Source organism: Aphidius gifuensis, linkage group LG5, assembly GCF_014905175.1.
Source record: "Aphidius gifuensis isolate YNYX2018 linkage group LG5, ASM1490517v1, whole genome shotgun sequence".
NCBI classification, from domain to species: Eukaryota; Metazoa; Arthropoda; class Insecta; order Hymenoptera; family Braconidae; genus Aphidius; species Aphidius gifuensis.
Window position 1 is genome coordinate 11731812 of NC_057792.1, and position 19017 is coordinate 11750828.

At 30.9% G+C, this 19017-nt stretch overlaps 1 protein-coding gene across 4 annotated transcripts; it reads right to left on the minus strand.

The window, feature by feature from the left end:
* Positions 1-1635: 1635 nt before the first annotated feature.
* On the minus strand, positions 1636-7270 carry LOC122857585. Of its 4 annotated transcripts, none has more exons than XM_044159832.1 (7): positions 7253-7270; positions 6920-7148; positions 5326-6837; positions 5038-5223; positions 4787-4962; positions 4584-4690; positions 1636-1939 (listed from the first exon to the last, which is right to left on the minus strand). In XM_044159832.1, the coding sequence occupies exons 2-7, from the start codon at positions 6974-6976 to the stop codon at positions 1884-1886; spliced, it is 2094 nt and encodes a 697-aa protein (XP_044015767.1). In that variant the 5' UTR covers positions 6977-7148; positions 7253-7270; the 3' UTR covers positions 1636-1883. The 4 variants fall into 4 exon arrangements, with proteins under 4 accessions (XP_044015767.1, XP_044015765.1, XP_044015766.1 ...); XM_044159830.1 differs by having other exon boundaries at positions 7217-7262; XM_044159831.1 differs by having other exon boundaries at positions 7224-7261.
* Between the last annotated feature and the right edge of the window lie 11747 nt (positions 7271-19017).

The window sequence follows — 19017 nt, forward strand, 5'->3', positions numbered from 1 at the left end:
TTATTTATTTTATCAATAAAATACATGTAAAATTATTTTTTAAAAATACAAATGTCCAAGGAAAAGCAGTAGCTAAGGAAAAGATGTAGCTGAGAAAAAGATGTAGCTAAGGAATTAATGTGACTAAAGATTTATTTCCTTGAAATATATTTTTATAACATTAATTCCTTAAATATTATTCCCTAGCTACTGCTTTCCTTGGACATTTGTATTTTTAGAAAATAAATTTACATGTATTTTATTTATAAAATAAATGAAAAATGTCCAGGAAAAGCAGTACTAAGGAAAAGATGTAGCTAAGAATTAATGTGACTCATGAATTATTTCCTTGAACATAATTCTTATACCTCATCTCTTTAGTTACATTTTTCTATACGCTTTTCCTTAGACATTTGTATTTTGAAAAAATAGATTTACACGTATTTTATTTATAAAATAAATGAGAAATGTCCTAGGAAAAGCAGTAGCTAAGGAAAAGATGTAGCCAAGGAATTAATGTGACTAAGGAATTCTTTCCTTGAAATCTAATTTTGGCAACATATTTATTAGCCGCTTTTCCTTGGACATTTGTATTTTTAAAAAATAAATTTACATGTATTTTATTTATAAAATAAATGAAAAATGTCCAAGAAAAAGCAGTAGCTAAGGAAAAGATGTAGCTAAGAAATTAATGTGACTAAGGAATTATTTTTATTAAAACAAAAATAAAACAAACAAACTCCGTTAATATTCTAAATAAAAAAAAAATCATTTTATATATATATATATATATATATATATATATATAATTTAAAATCGTTATATATTATTCAAAAACAAAAAAAAATGTAAATTTTACATGATTCGTCGGTAAAACACCATTTCTACAAAATAAAGGTAATTTCTACAGTTTAACTTTATAAAACAACATTCCTACAAAAAAAATGTAATTCTCGCAGTTTAACTTTGTAAAACAACACTTCTACAAGAAGAATGTAAACTATACACAAAAATACGTGAAACACTCGATTACTAAAAAAAAAATGAATTCTTACAATATTTCAATACGGTCCCAAATTTTACATTATTGGTGTGTAAAAATCGCAGGATATTTTTCTCCGTGTATATGTGTAAAAAACTATCAAATTCAACTATTTTAAATAAATTTGAAAATAAGAAAACATTCCGTGAATTTAAAAAAAAAGACTACCTTTTCTCAAAAATATTACTATAATCTTCAGTAAAATTTACAATCGGCAGTCAGTACTTTTTAGGTCTACTCAATTATGCCACAAAGTATACTAAAATCTAAATATTCGTGGCGTACACGGGGAAAAGTCAGAGATAAATACTAGCAAATTTTACAACGTATTATCAATGGTGAAATTTTTTACTGAAGTCTTCAGTAAAAATTTGAGATATAGAGGTAGGAAAATTAGTTATATATATAGGAATAGTTTAAGAAAAATTTACTACGCTTTAGTAATATTTACTTAAAATTTCTCTCCGTGAAGAATCAAGCAGTGGTAATGAATCAGCCGTTGCTTTATCAGAATTTGAACTACCCGCAATTAATAACAATGATAAATAATAGAAACGTAAAAGAAACATTAATATTAATATTAATTGTTTCAAAAAACCTAATCAATTATAATGTTTTTTTTTTTTTCATTTAAATTAATAAATTGGTTTATTTTTTTTGTCGTAGAAGTACTCTGACAACACATCGAAGTAATGATTAAGTTTGTTTTTCAGTGTTTTCATACACTTAAGGCATATATTTTATTGGAAAATACGAAATTTAATATTTGTACTAAACAGAAAATTTATTTCTTATTTTAATGGTTTTATATTTCATCATATTCTTTCTGTAAGTTATGTATGTTAAGGCACTTTTCTTCTTATTAACGCCAAGGTTTTCTAACAGCACCAGCACTGGTACTTCGTTTAATTCCAGTTGCTGAAAAAAAGAAAAAAAAGATAAGTAAACTAGGATTTCTTCGGCGACCAAATTATATGACGAATTCTAGGTCTTTTTCACTCAAAAAATATGGCGTCAAAAAAATTCGATATGGCATCATATATGTAATACTACTAATACTCCTATATTGCTAGCAAGGCTCGATTTTTTCTCCAGAAGCAACGGTGCAGGCTCTATCGTCTTCCTTGTCGTGTATTAACCAAAACGACGCGCGCATGTGACACTCGGAGAACGTCGGAAGCTCACTCACACTATTATATCTAATTGTTAAATTTATTTGTGTTGGTGCAAACAATAATTTTTACATCAAATGTAGTAGTGTGAGTGAGCTTCCGACGTTTCCCGAGTGCCCCACTCTTGTCACATGCGCGCGTTGTTTTGGTTAATACACGACAAGGAAGCCGATAGAGTCTGCACCGTTGCCTCTGGAGAAAAATCCACTTATTCAGGAGTATTACATATATGTATGGAATGGTGGCATGACTGCTTTTAATATGGCGGCGTATCTGAGCATTCGCAGTTTCTAAGTTCCGTGATTTTAAGCACTTTTGCTATTCTACGTGACTTCAATTTTCGCCGCTCGACTCAGACACGGAAGACAGCAAAAATGCCTAAAACCACAGCATTTTCAATTATTTTCAAGTTGCGCATGCTCAAACGGTGGCCATATTGAAAATAGCCATGTTTTCAGCGGCCATGTTGAAATCGGCCGCGTTACCGCAAATTTTGCGTCCTATGGGTCGGTTTTGCAGTCCATAGTTAAGGAGGTTATGCACAAATTCATTGTGGGTGTTGCGGGGCGCTTCTGACGTCACAGACAAAACTGAAATCTGGCTACACTGTAAAAAAATAAAGTGAAAAGCGCCTGCGCCCCGTATACAATATATGGGATTGCGGGTATGTGTGTGTGTTTGAACATGCCATACGTTGCCACATCTAATTTTTGTAAAGTTTATAATTAATTTCTCATTAATTGACCGATCAACATATGAAAATTTTTCGCGCAATTAATAAAACTCGGTTTCTAGTATATGTGTGATTTTTTTCAAGACTTTTTCATCATTTTTTCTATCCGAAAAAAATGGTTGAAATCTCCATAAGAGCCAATGTTAAATATTATTTTCAATAATTATTTACAAAAAATTTAACCGATCAACATAAGAAAATAATTATACTGTTGTATCCAGAATGAAAAAATCTACTTGTGTACAAAATTTCAGAACATTCTCATTATATTTAAAAAAAAAAGAGTAATTTCTGCATAACCTCCTTAAGTTAAGATGGTATAATATAGTATAGGAAAGAGAAACGTTGAACTATATCAAATTAAGTTAACGATGAACTACGAAACCAGCCTCATGAGTTCGCACCCTTAGGGCTCAAACTTACGACAAGCTAAAGGATGATTCGCATTCGCGTCTTTAGCCGCTCAGCACTGACGCAGGCACTTACGACTTTTCTAAAACGAAGACGCTGAATACTTGCGGCTTCACGCAGAGCCCGCGACACCATCTTGCGTCTTTTTTTAAAAAATAATCCGCCATTGTTGTTGACATATTTATTATTTGAGGGTTAGGTTGTTGCACAATATGTAAACAAATAAATATATGTCAACAACAATGGCGGATTATTATTTCGAAAAAGACGCAAGATAGTGTCGCGGGCTCTGCGTCAAGCCGCAAGCATTCTGCGTCTTCGTTTTAGAAAAGTCGCAAGTGCCTGCGTCAGTGCTGAGCGGCTAAAGACGCGAATGCGAATCATCCTTGACTTTCGCTTGTGAACATGGCCAACATAATTCTGGGCGAACTGAGCATGCGCAGCACGTAAAATTACTAGAAAAATCACGTAAACTGGGGACATATCACTAGTTTTATGGGAATTAGGACGGCCATTTTTACAAGTTCGACACAACCCAACTTGTTGCGCATGCTCAGTGCGTTTTACAAGCGAATGTTAGCCACTGAAATATAATAAAACTGGAAGCCGAACTCTCTCGTCAAAAGTGTCGCCGAGAGAGAAACGAAATTGGTGAATTCTTGTCCTTGTCAGTACAGTCACGTCAACTAAAATTGGTTGAGACTACTGAAATACACTAGGTGCGTTAGGGAGCCTCGGGTATCCTCATTTCGATCTATCTCCATTTTTCCCTTTTTTCTTCTGATTTGCGTGGAATTGGAAGCGCAATAACGAAATTTCACGCAAGTTAGAAAAAGAAAGGGAAAAAGAGTAGAGAGGGATCGCTAGAGGTGGGGATACCCGCAGGCTCCCGCAAGTCAAAGAACGCACCTACTGTAACTTTGATATCATGTAGTACTAGTTTGGTTCGACGTTGACTGTACGAGATTTTATGTGCGCATGCGTGAGTGAGAGAAAAATTCACCAATATATTGCTAGAGTGAAACCGGCAGAAGATCATGAGAAGCCTATAAAACTATAAAACTCTAAAACCGGCGTTGGATATCCCTTGACCCTTAAAGGTTGTTTTCTTGAACTACCCATCATATGTTACTTCCCAATAATATCTCTTAGAAAATAAAACTTTATTCAAACAACTATTGAGAACTAAATTGCGTTCAAACGCCGTTAATCTAAGGTTTAGATTGAATAAATATATATCACTTACAAATAACGCATGGTGAACGTTTTTCGCGACTATTTGATGTCCACGTTTGACATCTTGAACGTATTGTACTTCTAGCAGTATTTGGCAGTTGACAGTTCATTCTTATTCTATAAAAAATCAAAAAATTAAAACCATCAACTATATCAATAAAACCAACAAAAATACAAAATTGAAAAATAAAACTGATAAAAAAAAAAACTTACTCTCTAAGTTTTTTCCTGGCTAAAGTTTGTTGTGTTGCAAATGAAATCGACGACCTAGCTGAAGTTGAACGTTCCATTTTTGCTTGTTGTATTTGACGATCGTTAGATATGATTTTCATTCTTTTGGCTGGGCTTTGAGAAAATAATTCGACCATATTTATAGATGAAGCATCACACTAAGCAAAAAAAAAACCATTAACACTCAATAAATATAACATTTTATTCCGTTAATTCTATCGAATAATAATTACTTGAAGTTGAAGTCGTTGATGAAATTCAAGTTCAGGTAATTCTAGTGGTGCATCAATATGCAATTTCAACATATAATGTAATGCCTCTTTGTAGGTATTTTTTAATGCAACCACTCGTTCGGTTTTCATCAACCTTCTGACTAGATATCCTTTTGCATATGCATTGATTATCGTTGCTGCTTGAACCTGTTAAAAACAAATGGAGTTATAAAAAATTTACACTTTTTTGAATGATAAACTTGTAAAATATTCGATGCTAATTATAATTCATATTATTGATTACATTACATGTTTTTGATTATAATGCAAACTGCCAGTATCAACTCTATTTGATTGACTTGTTAATGGAAATAACTGTCTACTAGAACTTGGTCTTCTTCGTTCGTTGGAATTTGGATTATTAATATTTTCTTTTTCTCCTGATAGATTAACGCCTATTGAAGACTTGCCGTCTGAATTAAATGAACTTCCATTAAATATAGTTGATTCATTACCAGATTGGCATGCAAACTCAGATACTTGATTATCTAAATTTGATTCGCATACATTCAAATTTCCATTATATATCATTTGCTTATTATTTATGAATCTTTCGTTAAATTCTTTATTATTTTCTGCTAATTCTCCAACTATTTTTTGAACAGATATTCCTGGAAATGTCTTATCAATTTGATCCAACAGCATAAGTTGTTGTTTCTCAAATGTTTTTTGCATCAATACTTGTTCTTGTTTTTGACGTTGAACAAGTTCAACCATTTGTTTCTCATGTGTCTTTTGAATTTCTTCAAAAACATGTAATAATCTCTGAGATGTCAACCCTCGTTTAGTACTTCTTTTGGAATTATCGTTATTAAATGACGAAATATCAAGACTTTTTGTCATTCTATCTGTAACAATCTGTTTATTTTTAAATGAAATATTTTCATTTTCACTTAATGTTTCGAGGGATCCAACAAGTTGCGTTCGATCTATATCTTGATTTTCAATACTACTAGCAGTCTCAAAAGAATTATGCTCAGAGTCAATTAATTTATGTTGTTTACTTGTTTCTTTTAAAGTGGTGTCTTTTGACAAGATATGCTGTATACAATTAACAGACTTTCCAACTACAATTAAACTATTTTCATCAATGAAATTATTAAGTGATGTTTTTTTCTGAGGTATTGAATCATTTTCAGACTTTATTTCTCTGTAGATTGATTTTTTATTTTTCACTGTCCAATTATTTAATGCTTGTGTTATATTCCATTCCTTTCGTTTTTGTTTATTTTTTGAAATTGTAGGTGTATAAAAATTTAATTCATCTTGAAAATTATTCTGACAATCTTTAGAATTATCCAAATGAGCCAATAACATTGAACTGGGTGTTTCTAATGTGTATGAACCTTGCCGAACAAGTGTAGCTGGTTCGGTAACACAATCATCAATATCTGAAAATGATTTGTGTTTTCTCCTCTGGGGTTTATTTAGTGTAATCGGAACAATATCTAGACTCGTCGGAACTTGAGACTTAGCAAACTCAGAAGTCATTTTCGATGCTTTTAGCTCAGTCTTTAACGAATGAGATCTATATGAAGGATATTTGTTTATATCAGTCAGTCTGGTATCGTCATCGGGAATACAATTTTTATGGAAAATCTTTTCTGTTCGTGTTTCTTTCGATATACTGGATGTTGAATTATCCTTTGAATTTTCTGGTGATGCCTCGAGACTTGATAGGGAAGCTCTTGATATTTTTTCTTCAACTGCAATTGCCAGTTGTTTGTAATACGTCATCTCAGATCGAATATCATCAGTCATCTTAAATAATAATCGAGAAAGAATTGTAAAAACCATGAGAATATTATTAATAAATTTATTTTTCCATTTTTTTCATACTTACCAAAGGCGGAAGAATTGGTTGGCCTAGAATTTTAATACAACTTACGTACATATTCATTTTGTTACTCTAAAAAAAAAAATACTTTTATCTGAAGAACTAATATTAATCACCAACCAAAACTATACTATTATAGTTAGTTTCCTAAAATCTTCCAATTTTCCACAAATAATTATCAAATTTCCCAGCTACATTGTAACGAGCGAGAATAGAAGTTGTCTCACATGTGTACCTTAAAAAACAATGTTTCGTTATTTTTATATTCCTTTATTTTCTATTGTTATAAAAGTTAATGTTTACACTTTACGGTTTGAATTGGTTATAAGTGAAATTTACCAAAGTTAGTTTGGGACTTGAGAGAAGGGGACCAGTGATGGGTAATTCGACGATTTTCGGGGTATCATACAATCATACGTATGATACTGCAAAAAGTGTATGATAGTTGAAACTGCCCTCTTTTTTTATAAAATGAACTAAATGATTTATTAAACTCTCACTCACACCACTGTACATAGCTGTCAAACTGTTTTTTTTTTATTACATGATAAATAATAAATAAATTCATCAACGTGTATATTCAAAAAATTTTATTAGAATTAAAACATTATACGAGAAAATAATTTAACAGTTAATATTATGACTTCTTGAAAAAATTAGCTCTGCACCCGCAGTCCAATTCACAGGGCATTACAATTTAGGACTTTTTTCCTCCACTGGCGGCGCTTGTAGAGCTTTTGTATGTGAAATCTATATAAAAAAAATTTGACAAGCGCCATCAGCGGCCAAAAAAAGCCCTAAATTGTAAAAAATTTGCCCTGTGAATTGGACTGCCGTATTCAGAGGATGTTCTCATTAGGGCGTTTTTTTTCCGATGGTGGCGCTTGTGAAGCTTTTCCATGTAAAATCTATATAAAAAGTTCACAAGCGCCACCATCGAAAAAAAAAGCCCTAATGAGAACATCCTCTGAATACGGGTGCAGGAGTTTGCCTGGAATATATCAAAGTATGCCAATATGATGAAAGAAGTCAACTTGGCAAATAGGTCTCCCGCAGTCCAATTCACAGGGCATTACAATTTAGAGCTTTTTTCCTCTACTGGTGGCGCTTGTAGAGCTTTTGTATGTGAAATCTATATAAAAAAAATTTGACAAGCGCCATTACCGGCAAAAAAAAGCCCTAAATTGTAAAAAATTTGCCCTGTGAATTGGACTGCCGGATTAATATAATACGTCCCTCATAAAGAACGACAGGGAAAATATATTTGTGATATTGAGTGCTGTTAAATTATCCGTGTGATTATAATTTCATAATTGCTGTATTTATTATTTTTTTTTTGCAAGCTAATAAAACTATCTTTTTTCCTGGCATTTCATGATGTTCCTTAGAACCTGTCAAAACCACTGAAATATAATAAAACTGGAAGCCGAACTTCGTGTCGCCGAGAGAGAAACTCAATGGTTGGCCTATTGTCCTTGTCGGTACAGTCACGTCAACTATAATTGGTTGAGACTACTGAAATATAATATAACTTTTATACCGTGTAGTACTAGTTTGTTTTGACGTTGACTGTACAAGATTTAATGTGCAATGCGTGAGTGAGAGGAAAAGCCAACCAATATATTGCTATTCTATGACACTCCGTGCATTGGCTACATAGGAGTTCACCTTCCAGTTTTATTATATTTCAGTGGTCAAAACCCTCCTTGCCCACATATCATGTCCATTATCTCATTTTTTTATTGTAATTTTTGAGATTATTCAAATAAAATACACACAACCATTTTTCGTTAGTTGATTTATTAATAAATATTAATAAATTCTTCAGATTACATATTATGTTGGATGTTAACATATTGTTTTTGGGCGTCAAATATATGTGTTCAATGGCGGATAGGCAAAATGGCGTCAGTAAAATAGTTTAAAAAGTGAAATGTAGAGGCGCTTTTAATGTATGATACATGGCGTCCCAGATAACCACAACTGGTAGGATTATATGCTACCGGTAATCTACTGGTAGCTTACCAGTAACTACTACTGGTAGATAACTGGTAGCTCCTACCAGTATTTCAATCATTATTGCATTGAATTTCTACTGGTAAATACTACCAGTAGGAACTACCAGTAATCTACCAGTAGAATTCCAGTAAAAATTACTGGTGGAACTACCAGTAATCTACCAATATTCCGGTAAAAATTACTGGTATCAACTACCAGTAGTCTACTGGTAGATTACTGGTAAATCATTTTAATAAACCCGAAAGCCTCAGCATTAGAGTATTTGCCGTAATAAATATCACGCTTGCTTGTAATAATATTATTGAATAAATTAATATTTTACGGCATACAGCTAAAGTATAAATGCAGCTAAAAAAAATGTGACTAAGGGATTATTTCCTTGAAATATAATACTTTGGCAGCCTCAATTCCTTAGCTACATCTTTTCCTTAGCTACTGCTTTTCCTTGGACATTTGTATTTTTGTAAAATAAATTTACATGTATTGTATTTATAAAATAAATAAAAATGTCCAAGGAAAAGGCAGCTAAGGAATTTGAATGACTAAGGAATTATTTCCTTGAAAACATACCTTTGCAGCCTCAATTCCTTAGTTATCTTTTCCTTAGCTACTGCTTTTTCCGACATTTTATTTTTGAAAATAAATTTACATGTATTTTATTAATGAGATAAATAAAAAATGTCAAAGGAAAAAGCAAACTAGTGAATTAATGCACTAAAATACATCTTTTCCTTAGCTACTGGTTTTCCTTGGACATTTTTTATTTATTTTATAAATAAAATACATGTAAATTTATTTTTTTAAAAATACAAATTTCCAAGGAAAAGCAGTAGCTAAGGAAAAGATGTAGCTAAGAAATTAATGTTGCTTAAAACATAATTTTCCTGGCCAAATTCATTCTTTAGCTACTGCTTTCCCTGGGGGGTGTTGGTTTTAGAAAAAAATATCACATATGTATTAATAATAAATAAAATAATATTTGAGCACCCTTCTTTGGTTTTTCAGAAGCTGTTCCACGTATTTTTAGACAACGTCAGCCAACAGATGAAGAGTTCAACAAATTCATGCAATGTGCATTCAAAAGTACTAAAAATCGTAGGGCTGAAAAAACTAAAACAGTAGATTTTATTCAAAAAATTTATTTATAAAATTATATATTCATCACAAAACTATATATGTTTCTACATTTATTTCCTGTTCAATCATCATGCTCTGAATTTATTTTGTGTCACCGAGCATATATTGATACAATTAATAGCTCAATCTTTAGTTTTCAAACTGCGAATTAAGGAGGTTTTACACAAATTCATTGCGGGTGTTGCGGGGAGCTTCTGACGTCACAGTCTCAAGTGAAACTTGGCTACACTGTAAAATAATAAAGTGTAAAGCGCCTGCGCCCCGTCTACAATATATGGGATTGCGGGTATGTGTGTGTTTGAACATGCCATACGTTGCCACATCTAATTTTTGTAAAGTTTATAATTAATTTCCTAATTGACCGATCAACATATATGAAAATTTTCGCGCAATTAATAAAACTCGGTTTCTAGTATATGTGTGATTTTTCAAGACTTTTCTTCATCATTTTTCTATCCAAAATGGTTGAAATCTCCATAAGAGCCAATGTTAAATATTATTTTCAATAATTAATTACAAAAAATTTAACCGATCAACATAAGAAAATAATTATACCGTTGTATTCAGAATGAAAAGATCTACTTGTATACAAAATTTCAGAACATTCTCATTATATTTTTTAAAAAAAGAGTAATTTGTGTATAACCTCTTTAATTGACTGGCAGAAACTACCAGTAATCTACTGGTGGATAACTGGTAGGAACTACCGGTAATTCCTACGAGTAACCTACCAGTAGATTGCTGGTAGGACCTACCGGTAAATCTTACCAGTATTCTACCGGTAAATTACTGGTAGGAGATACCGGAAAGACTTACCAGTAATCTACCAGTAGGTCCTACCAGTAATCTACTGGTAGGTTACTCGTAGGAATTACCGGTAGTTCCTACCAGTTATCTACCAGTAGATTACTGGTAGGTCTTACTGGTAGATTTCCAATGAAAATTACCGGTAGCTACCAGTAGATTACTGGTATGTGGTTATCTGGGGTATGATAATGGAGATGTATCATACTGTATGATACAGTGTATGATACTGCTGTATGATACACCGGTATCATACCTACCCAACACTGCAGTCCAATTCACAGGGCAAATTTTTTACAATTTAGGGCTTTTTTTTGCCGGTGATGGCGCTTGTAAATTTTTTTTTTAGGGAATTTTAATTTCCTATTGTATTCGCTTTTCACCTGGACCCCCCCAACCATGGTAGACCCCCCGCCCCCCGAAAATTTTCTAAGTCCCTTAATCTAAATACGATAAATATAGAGAACATCATTAAATATGAAGGAAAATATAGAAAAATCACTGAATATAAAGAAAAAAAACGATAAATATGGGACAATATCAGTAAATATGAAGGAAAAATTACTGAATATAAAGAAAAAAGATGAATTCGGAAAAATATCAGTAAATATAAAAAAAAGGGGTAAATATAAAGAAAACTCTCATAATTATGGGAAAATATCAGTAAATATTAGGGAAAACTTACTGAATATAAAGAAAAATACAATAAAGATGGAAAATATCAGTAAATATGAAGGAAAAATCAATGAATATGAAGAAAAATACGATACATATGGGAAAATATCAGTAAATGTAAAGAAAAATGTAGAAAAAAACGATAAATATGGGATAATATCAGCAAATATAGAGGAAAAATTACTGAATATAAAGAAAAATTGCTGAATATGAAAAAAAAACCGATAAATATGGAAAAACATCAGTAAATATAAAAAAAAGGGGTAAATATGAAGAAAACTCTCATAATTATGGGAAAATATCAGTAAATATCAAGGAAAACTTACTGAATATAAAGAAAAATACGATAAATATGGAAAATATCAGTAAATATAAAGAAAAAAATCGCTGAATATGAAGAAAAATACGATACATATGGGAAAATATCAGTAAATGTAAAGAAAAGGGTAGAAAAAAATAGGAATATATCGAAGAAAAATCAGTGAATAGAAAGAAAAAAACGATAAAAATGGGAAAATATCAGTGAGTATAAAGGAAAATATAGAAAAGTGACTGAATATAAAGAAAAAAACGATAAATAAGGGAACATATCAATTATGCCCCCCTTTTTTTAATTTTCTAAGTCCCTTAATTAATCTAAGCACGATGAATATGGAAAATGAAGAGAAATATAGGAAAATAAAGAATATATAAACGAATAAACAAAAATATAGAAAAATCACTGAATATAAAGAAAAATACGATAATTATAGGAAAACATTAGGAAAATATCAGTAAACAAAAAAAAAAGTATAGCAAAATATCATGGAAAAATTATATTATTCAACAAGATTTTTCAACAAAAAGATTTAAAAAAAAATTATTAACATGATAAATTATTAAATATTCAATTTAAACAAAATATATACGATCACTGGAGGATTAGTGAGAAAAATCAATGAACAATACCCATCAATAAATAATAAAGAAATAATGATACCAGTAGAAGCTAATGTAAAATTCGATGACGATGAGGAAAATGAAAATATACCAAACATTAATTTCGAGTTTAAAAAAATACAAGAAATTGTACATCTACCAATTAATTCATTTGCAGGCAAAATAATTTTAGCAAAAAAAAAAAAAAAAAATTTAATAGTAATAATGACATTATATAGATATCATCGGAATCATAATAGCAATAAATAAAGTGGAATTTATATATGCAATGTCAGGACGGTTATTAAAATAAAGAACAATAACATTAGCAGACGACAGTGATTATGAAGTAAAATAAAATCTAAATGAAAAAAAGTTTGATTAAACTAAATAAAGATAATAAATTTACCAAAAAAAATATATTTTAGATTGAACAAACTATATGGAATGAAAAGGCAGAAAATTTCTAGGGAAAAAAGGGTGATGTGATAGTATTAAAGGAATTGAAAATAAATGAATATAAAAAAATTAAAAATATAATGACGACTTCAGCAACAACTAAAACGTTAAATCCTGATTCAACCGAGAGAAAAAAGTAAATAGAATAAATACAATTGAACTCGACAATTTTGTAATAAATATTTAACATTGACAGGCTAAAATCATAGTACAACAAAATGAATGAAAACAGAGAGTTTAAAAGGTTAGAAGAAAGCGATTCTGAAGATGGAGATGACCCATTAGAAGGAACAAGCAAAATGAATGAAAATTAAATAAATTTTAGCTGTAACAATAATCATTGTAACAATAGAGAATGAAATAAATTTGTAGTCACGAATTTTGATATATATTAAAGAAGAAATTAAAATTCCCCCCGCAGGGAAGGCACAGTTGCTTCAGCAACTGTATGATCATTTTTTTATATAGATTTCACATACAAAAGCTCTACAAGCGCCGCCAGTGGAGGAAAAAAGCTCTAAATTGTAATGCCCTGTGAATTGGACTGCAGAAGAGGACACGCAGTGATGGGTAATTCGACGATTTTCGGGGTATCATACAATCATACGTATGATACGTATGATACGTATAATACTACACAAAGTGTATGATAGTTGAAAGTGCCCTCTTTTTTTATAAAATGAACTAAATGATTTATCAAACTCTCACTCACACCACTGTACACAGCTGTCAAACTTTTTTTTTTATTACACTATAGCTGTGTTCGATGGTCGTCTCGGCTCAGTTCCGTCTCACTTACGGCTCACTTATGGCGCTAGCGACGTACGGTTGTTTGAAGAACTACAAAGGCACAAAATCTCAATACAGGTGCCTATCTATATCATCACTGTATCAATGCCCCAATAAATATTGTTGATTGACGAAATGACGATTGTTGTTGTTGTTCGTTGTCGTTTCAAAATTTATTGTTATTTATTAAAACTTTAATTTTGTAATAACAAAATGAGTTCATAATATTATTTTGATTGTTTTCATCTATTTCCTATGTATGAAAGATAAAAAATTATTGTTCAATAGCACAGATAATAATTCCATCTCCAAAATTTGTATTTTCATTTTTATTTCTTTCATTCACTATTTGCTCTCACCTGAATTATATTTTCTATATTCATTTTGATTATATATTTATCAACTCATTGTAATAGATTATTATGATGACACTGTTTGCATAGAGTAAATAAACAATATTTATTGAAGCATTGATACAGTGATGATATAGATAAGCACCTGTATTGAGATTTTGTGCCTTTGTAGTTCTTCAAACAACCGTACGTCGCTAGCGCCATAAGTGAGCCGTAAGTGAGACGGAACTGAGCCGAGACGACCATCGAACGCAGCTTATAAATAATAAATAAATTCATCAACGTGTATAAAAAGTTTTATTAGAATTAAAACATGATACGAGAAAATGATTCAACAGTTATTATTATGACTTCTTTAAAAAATTGACTCATGAGTTCGCCTGGAATATATTCAAGTATGCTAATATGATGAAAGAGGTCAACATCGCAAATAGGTCTCCCAGATTAATATAATACGTTTCTCATGAAGAACGACAGGGAAAATATATTTGTGATATTAAGTGCTGTTAAATTATCCGTGTGATTATAATTTCATAATTGCTGTATTTATTATTTTTTTTTTGCAAGCTAATAAAACTATCTTTTTTCCTGGCATTTCATGATGTTCCTTAGAACCTGTCAAAACCCTCCTTGCCCACATATCATGTCCATTATCTCATTTTTTTATTGTAATTTTTGAGATTATTCAAATAAAATACACACAACCATTTTTCGTTAGTTGATTTATTAATAAATATTAATAAATTCTTCAGATTACATATCATGTTGGATGTTAACATATTGTTTTTGGGCGCCAAATATGTGTATAATGGCGGATAGGCAAAACGGCGTCAGTAAAATAGTTTAAAAAGTGAAATGTAGAGGCGCTCTTAATGTATGATACATGGCGTATGATAATGGAGATGTATCATACTGTACGATACAGTGTATGATACTGCTGTATGATACACCGGTATCATACCTACCCAACACTGGGGACACGGCATCAAACAGAAAAAGTGAGGGAAGTCTTAAGGCATGTGGCCACTAGCATAGTTTTTCGACCAAGTTCTATGCCATAGCTGGCCATAGCACTTGTGTCACTATATCTTACTAGAAATTTACTAGAAAATGGCCGCCGAGGACTATGTTGAAAACAAGAAGACTAGAAAGAAGGAGAGTCAACTCCGTACATTAGAAATGGGACAAAATATGTCCTGTACCTCGAGCTTCTCAAATTCGCCAATTTGGCGCTGATTGTTCTCAGCCGTACTTATGCGCTAACTATTTTTAATAAATATTGTTATAGCGCAGATTCGTTTGGGATAGCGTTTTTTATTTTTTTTTTTTTCTGTCATGTAATTTATATATATGTTTTATATCAAAATTATACGTAAATATTCCACGAGTTTGTTGCATCAAAAAGTGCTCGGAAAACCAAAAACAAGAGTGATTTGACGGCTTTTTCAGATACCAAAAGTAAGTAAGTTCAACATCGTTAGACCAACACTTTGATAAAAAAGAATTCTTGCCAGAATTTAATTGTTTTTGTTTATGTTAACAGTTTATCATTAATTGATGTTTAAAAAATCATACTTCTTGCATGCTTATAAAATCATTGATGTATTTGTTTTTGTTAAAACCCTATTTATTAACTTTTCTACTGATAATCATTGAATTTAAATTTTGTTTACTATTTTCATGTTTCTTATTTTCTGCAGGATGCTCGTGTAACATGGCTTAATGTGATAGTTGTTAACAATTTTTGTGAACTATATTTTCAAGAAGAAGATATAATTTGATTATTTCATACAATAAATCCCAAACATTGTTGATAATGAGTCCAAACGCAGCAAACATAATCATAGTTTTGATGATCCATGTGCTGTATTATCTAAGTCAGCAACTTAAAAATCGCGTGATGCTGCAGATGAAAATAAGATTGAAATTAAAATTATACTGGCTGATCGTATACAAATAACTGATAAAAATTATTTATTATTTATATAATTTTATTTATTTATTATTTATTATATATATTATATAATTATATAATATTTATTATATTATTTATTATTTATTTATTATAATTTATTAAATAGTCATAATAAAAAAGTCCAAATAATATATTGTTGATTTTTAGGAATACGAAATTAATAGTTATAATTAAAAATATTGTTATTGAATATACATTGAGTCTTGCTACGAAAAATTAAGCACTTTCAAAAATATTTCTACCATCAAAATCATTATTTTTTTTTATATAATTGCTTCGATAAAAATGCACACAATATTACTGGATATAATTTACAACGTCAGCTAGGTAACTTAATAAAGAGTTGAGTTCACTATTTATAATTTGAGCTTTGTTACATTCAATCTTTTCTAGCATCCCAAATTTTCGTAATGTTGACAAACAAAATTTATTGTCAAGTGAACAAGTTGATATGATTTTATTACAGTAATATTTTTTATGTTACTTGTTAATTTTTAAAAAAGTTACTTATCGATCATCATCACCCAGTGAATTTTTTGTCTGTTTAATATGGATCAACAAAATGATAAACCTGATATATTAATATTCCTTTGACATTGCTCTAAGACATGGAGGTGTATTCACCTCCATGCTCTAAGATGATCGAATAATAAACCTGCGCTATAACAATATTTATTAAAAATAGTTAGCGCATAAGTACGGCTGAGAACAATCAGCGCCAAATTGGCAAATTTGAGAAGCTCTAGGTACAGGACATATTTTGTCCCATTTGGCCTATCCCCCACTACAGGGAGTTGACTCTCCTTCTTTCTAGTCTTCTTGGTTGAAAAAATGCTGCGTGCAGCATTTTCAGCATAGAACCGCTAACTTCACACTAGTATTTTTTGATACAGCCAACATTAAGAAAATACAACAACAATGGTTAGCGTTATTAATAACTTTCTTTGTTTATATTTACACATATATAGTACATATATATAATGATTGACTGTCAAAATATCAAATTGTCAACGAATAAGAAAGGTTATATTTTTATTTATTTTTTATGTGTTTCTAAGCAAGTTGGTACAGCTGAAACAATTTCAAAAAACGATTGAAACGCCGCCCTATAGCCGTTATATGAACTTTTTCTTCCATAGTGCTATGGCATATAACTTGGTCGAAAAACTATGCTAGTGGCCACAAGCCTTTATTCCCTTGACTAAAGCGGTGTCTCCACCAGGGATGGGCATATTGTGAGTTTTTGAGTTGTTTACAATTATCCATGGATAAAACGTTTAAAACAGGATAAAACGGATAAAACCCACGTAATCTCTCAGTAGCTCAAATTTTTACCATATAATTTTTTTTAGCTACATCTTTTTTTTAGCTACTGCTTTTCCTTGGACATTTATATTTTTTAAAAATAAAACTACATGTATTTTATTTATTTAACAGTAGCTAAAGCAGTAGCTAAAGAAAAGATAGAGCTAAGGAATTAATGTAGTCAAAAAAATTATGTTTTTAGCTACATTAATTCCTCAGCTACATCTTTTCCTTAGCTACTGCTTGTCCTAAATAGCCTAAATATTTTACATCAATTCCTAAGCTCCCTCCGGGATTGTAATTCATTTTGGTTACTTTTGATGATAGTTCCAAGTTTCACCGCTAGAGGAAGATGTTTTATACAAATGGATAAAACTAAGGATGTTTAAAACATAGTTTAAAAAATAAAAACATAGTTTAAAACATTATTTTTTATACATGCTCATCCCTGCGTATGATTGTATGATACCCTAAAAATCGTACCCATCACTGTGTGATATACCCCTGGTCAGTGTTGCCAGATTAGTCGTTTTCCCACTAAATTTAGTGGTTTTTTTCATATTTAGTGGGTAATCTAGTGGGCAGTTTTTGTTTAGTGGTTTTTTTAGTGGGAAATTTTTTTTTTGTTGGTTTTTTAGTGGGTAGATTTCATTGGTTAGATTTTTAAGTTGTTTGATTCTAAACTTCTGATTGGTTCAGGTGGTGTCAAAGAACAATACAAAGAAGAAGAAGAAGGTCAAGACTTTATTTAAAGCATAAAAATATTATTTTTAATATTCTTTACGATTATATACATATTTATAAAATGAATATTAATATTTTATTTATAAGAAAAAAGGTCAAGACTATTTATTTATAAAATCTATAAAATTACTAACAATATTTGAAAATATATAGATGTATAAAACGCATATTAATATATTTTATTATCATATCATAAAAAAAAAAAAATACATTTAAAATGTATTGACAGTATATCTGTAAAATAATAATGAAATTTAAAAAAAAATTCATTTCCTTTTTTTTTTTTTTTTTGCTTTTTTGAGTAAATTTTGAAGTTTTTAAAAGTTTAGTGGGTAAGTAGCTCTATCTAGTGGTTTTTCATAACATTTTTAGTGGGAAGATGGCTACCGAGTCTGGCAACACTGCCCGTCTGCCCCTGCAGATTTCACATACAAAACTACAAAAGCTTCACAAGCGCCGCCAGTAGAGGAAAAAAGCCCTAAATTGTAATGCCCTGTGAATTGGACTGCTGCACCCGTATTCTGGATAGCTATTCTCGACATAATTATCCCCTCAGTTATCCCCGGCGACAGGGATAACTATTTTGTGGAAATTTACCTTAATTTATGGCTTTATTTGTATCTTCTTCAATGGTTTCCATCAAACGACTATATTGCTTTCGAGCATTTTCATGTTATCCCCGGTACAGGGGATAATTATGTCGAGAATAGCTATCCAGAGGATGTTCTCATTAGGGCTTTTTTTTTCCGATGGCGGCGCTTGTGAACTTTTTATATAGATTTTACATAGAAAAGCTTCACAAGCGCCACCATCGGAAAAAAAACGCCCTAATGAGAACATCCTCTGAATACGGGTGCTGCACCCGTATTCTCAGGGCAAATTTTATACAATTTAGGGCTTCTTTTTGCCACTGATGGCGCTTATAA

Bases quoted from the DNA above. Each gene is read 5' to 3' on its own strand.
- LOC122857585 (XM_044159832.1), bottom strand. From the start codon at position 6,976: ATGAATATGTACGTAAGTTGTATTAAAATTCTAGGCCAACCAATTCTT. The intron at 4,963-5,037 runs GTAATTATTATT...TTTTTTGCTTAG, and splicing joins ATCAACGACTTCAACTTCAA to TGTGATGCTTCATCTATAAA. The intron at 4,691-4,786 runs GTAAGTTTTTTT...GATTTTTTATAG, and splicing joins GCCAGGAAAAAACTTAGAGA to AATAAGAATGAACTGTCAAC.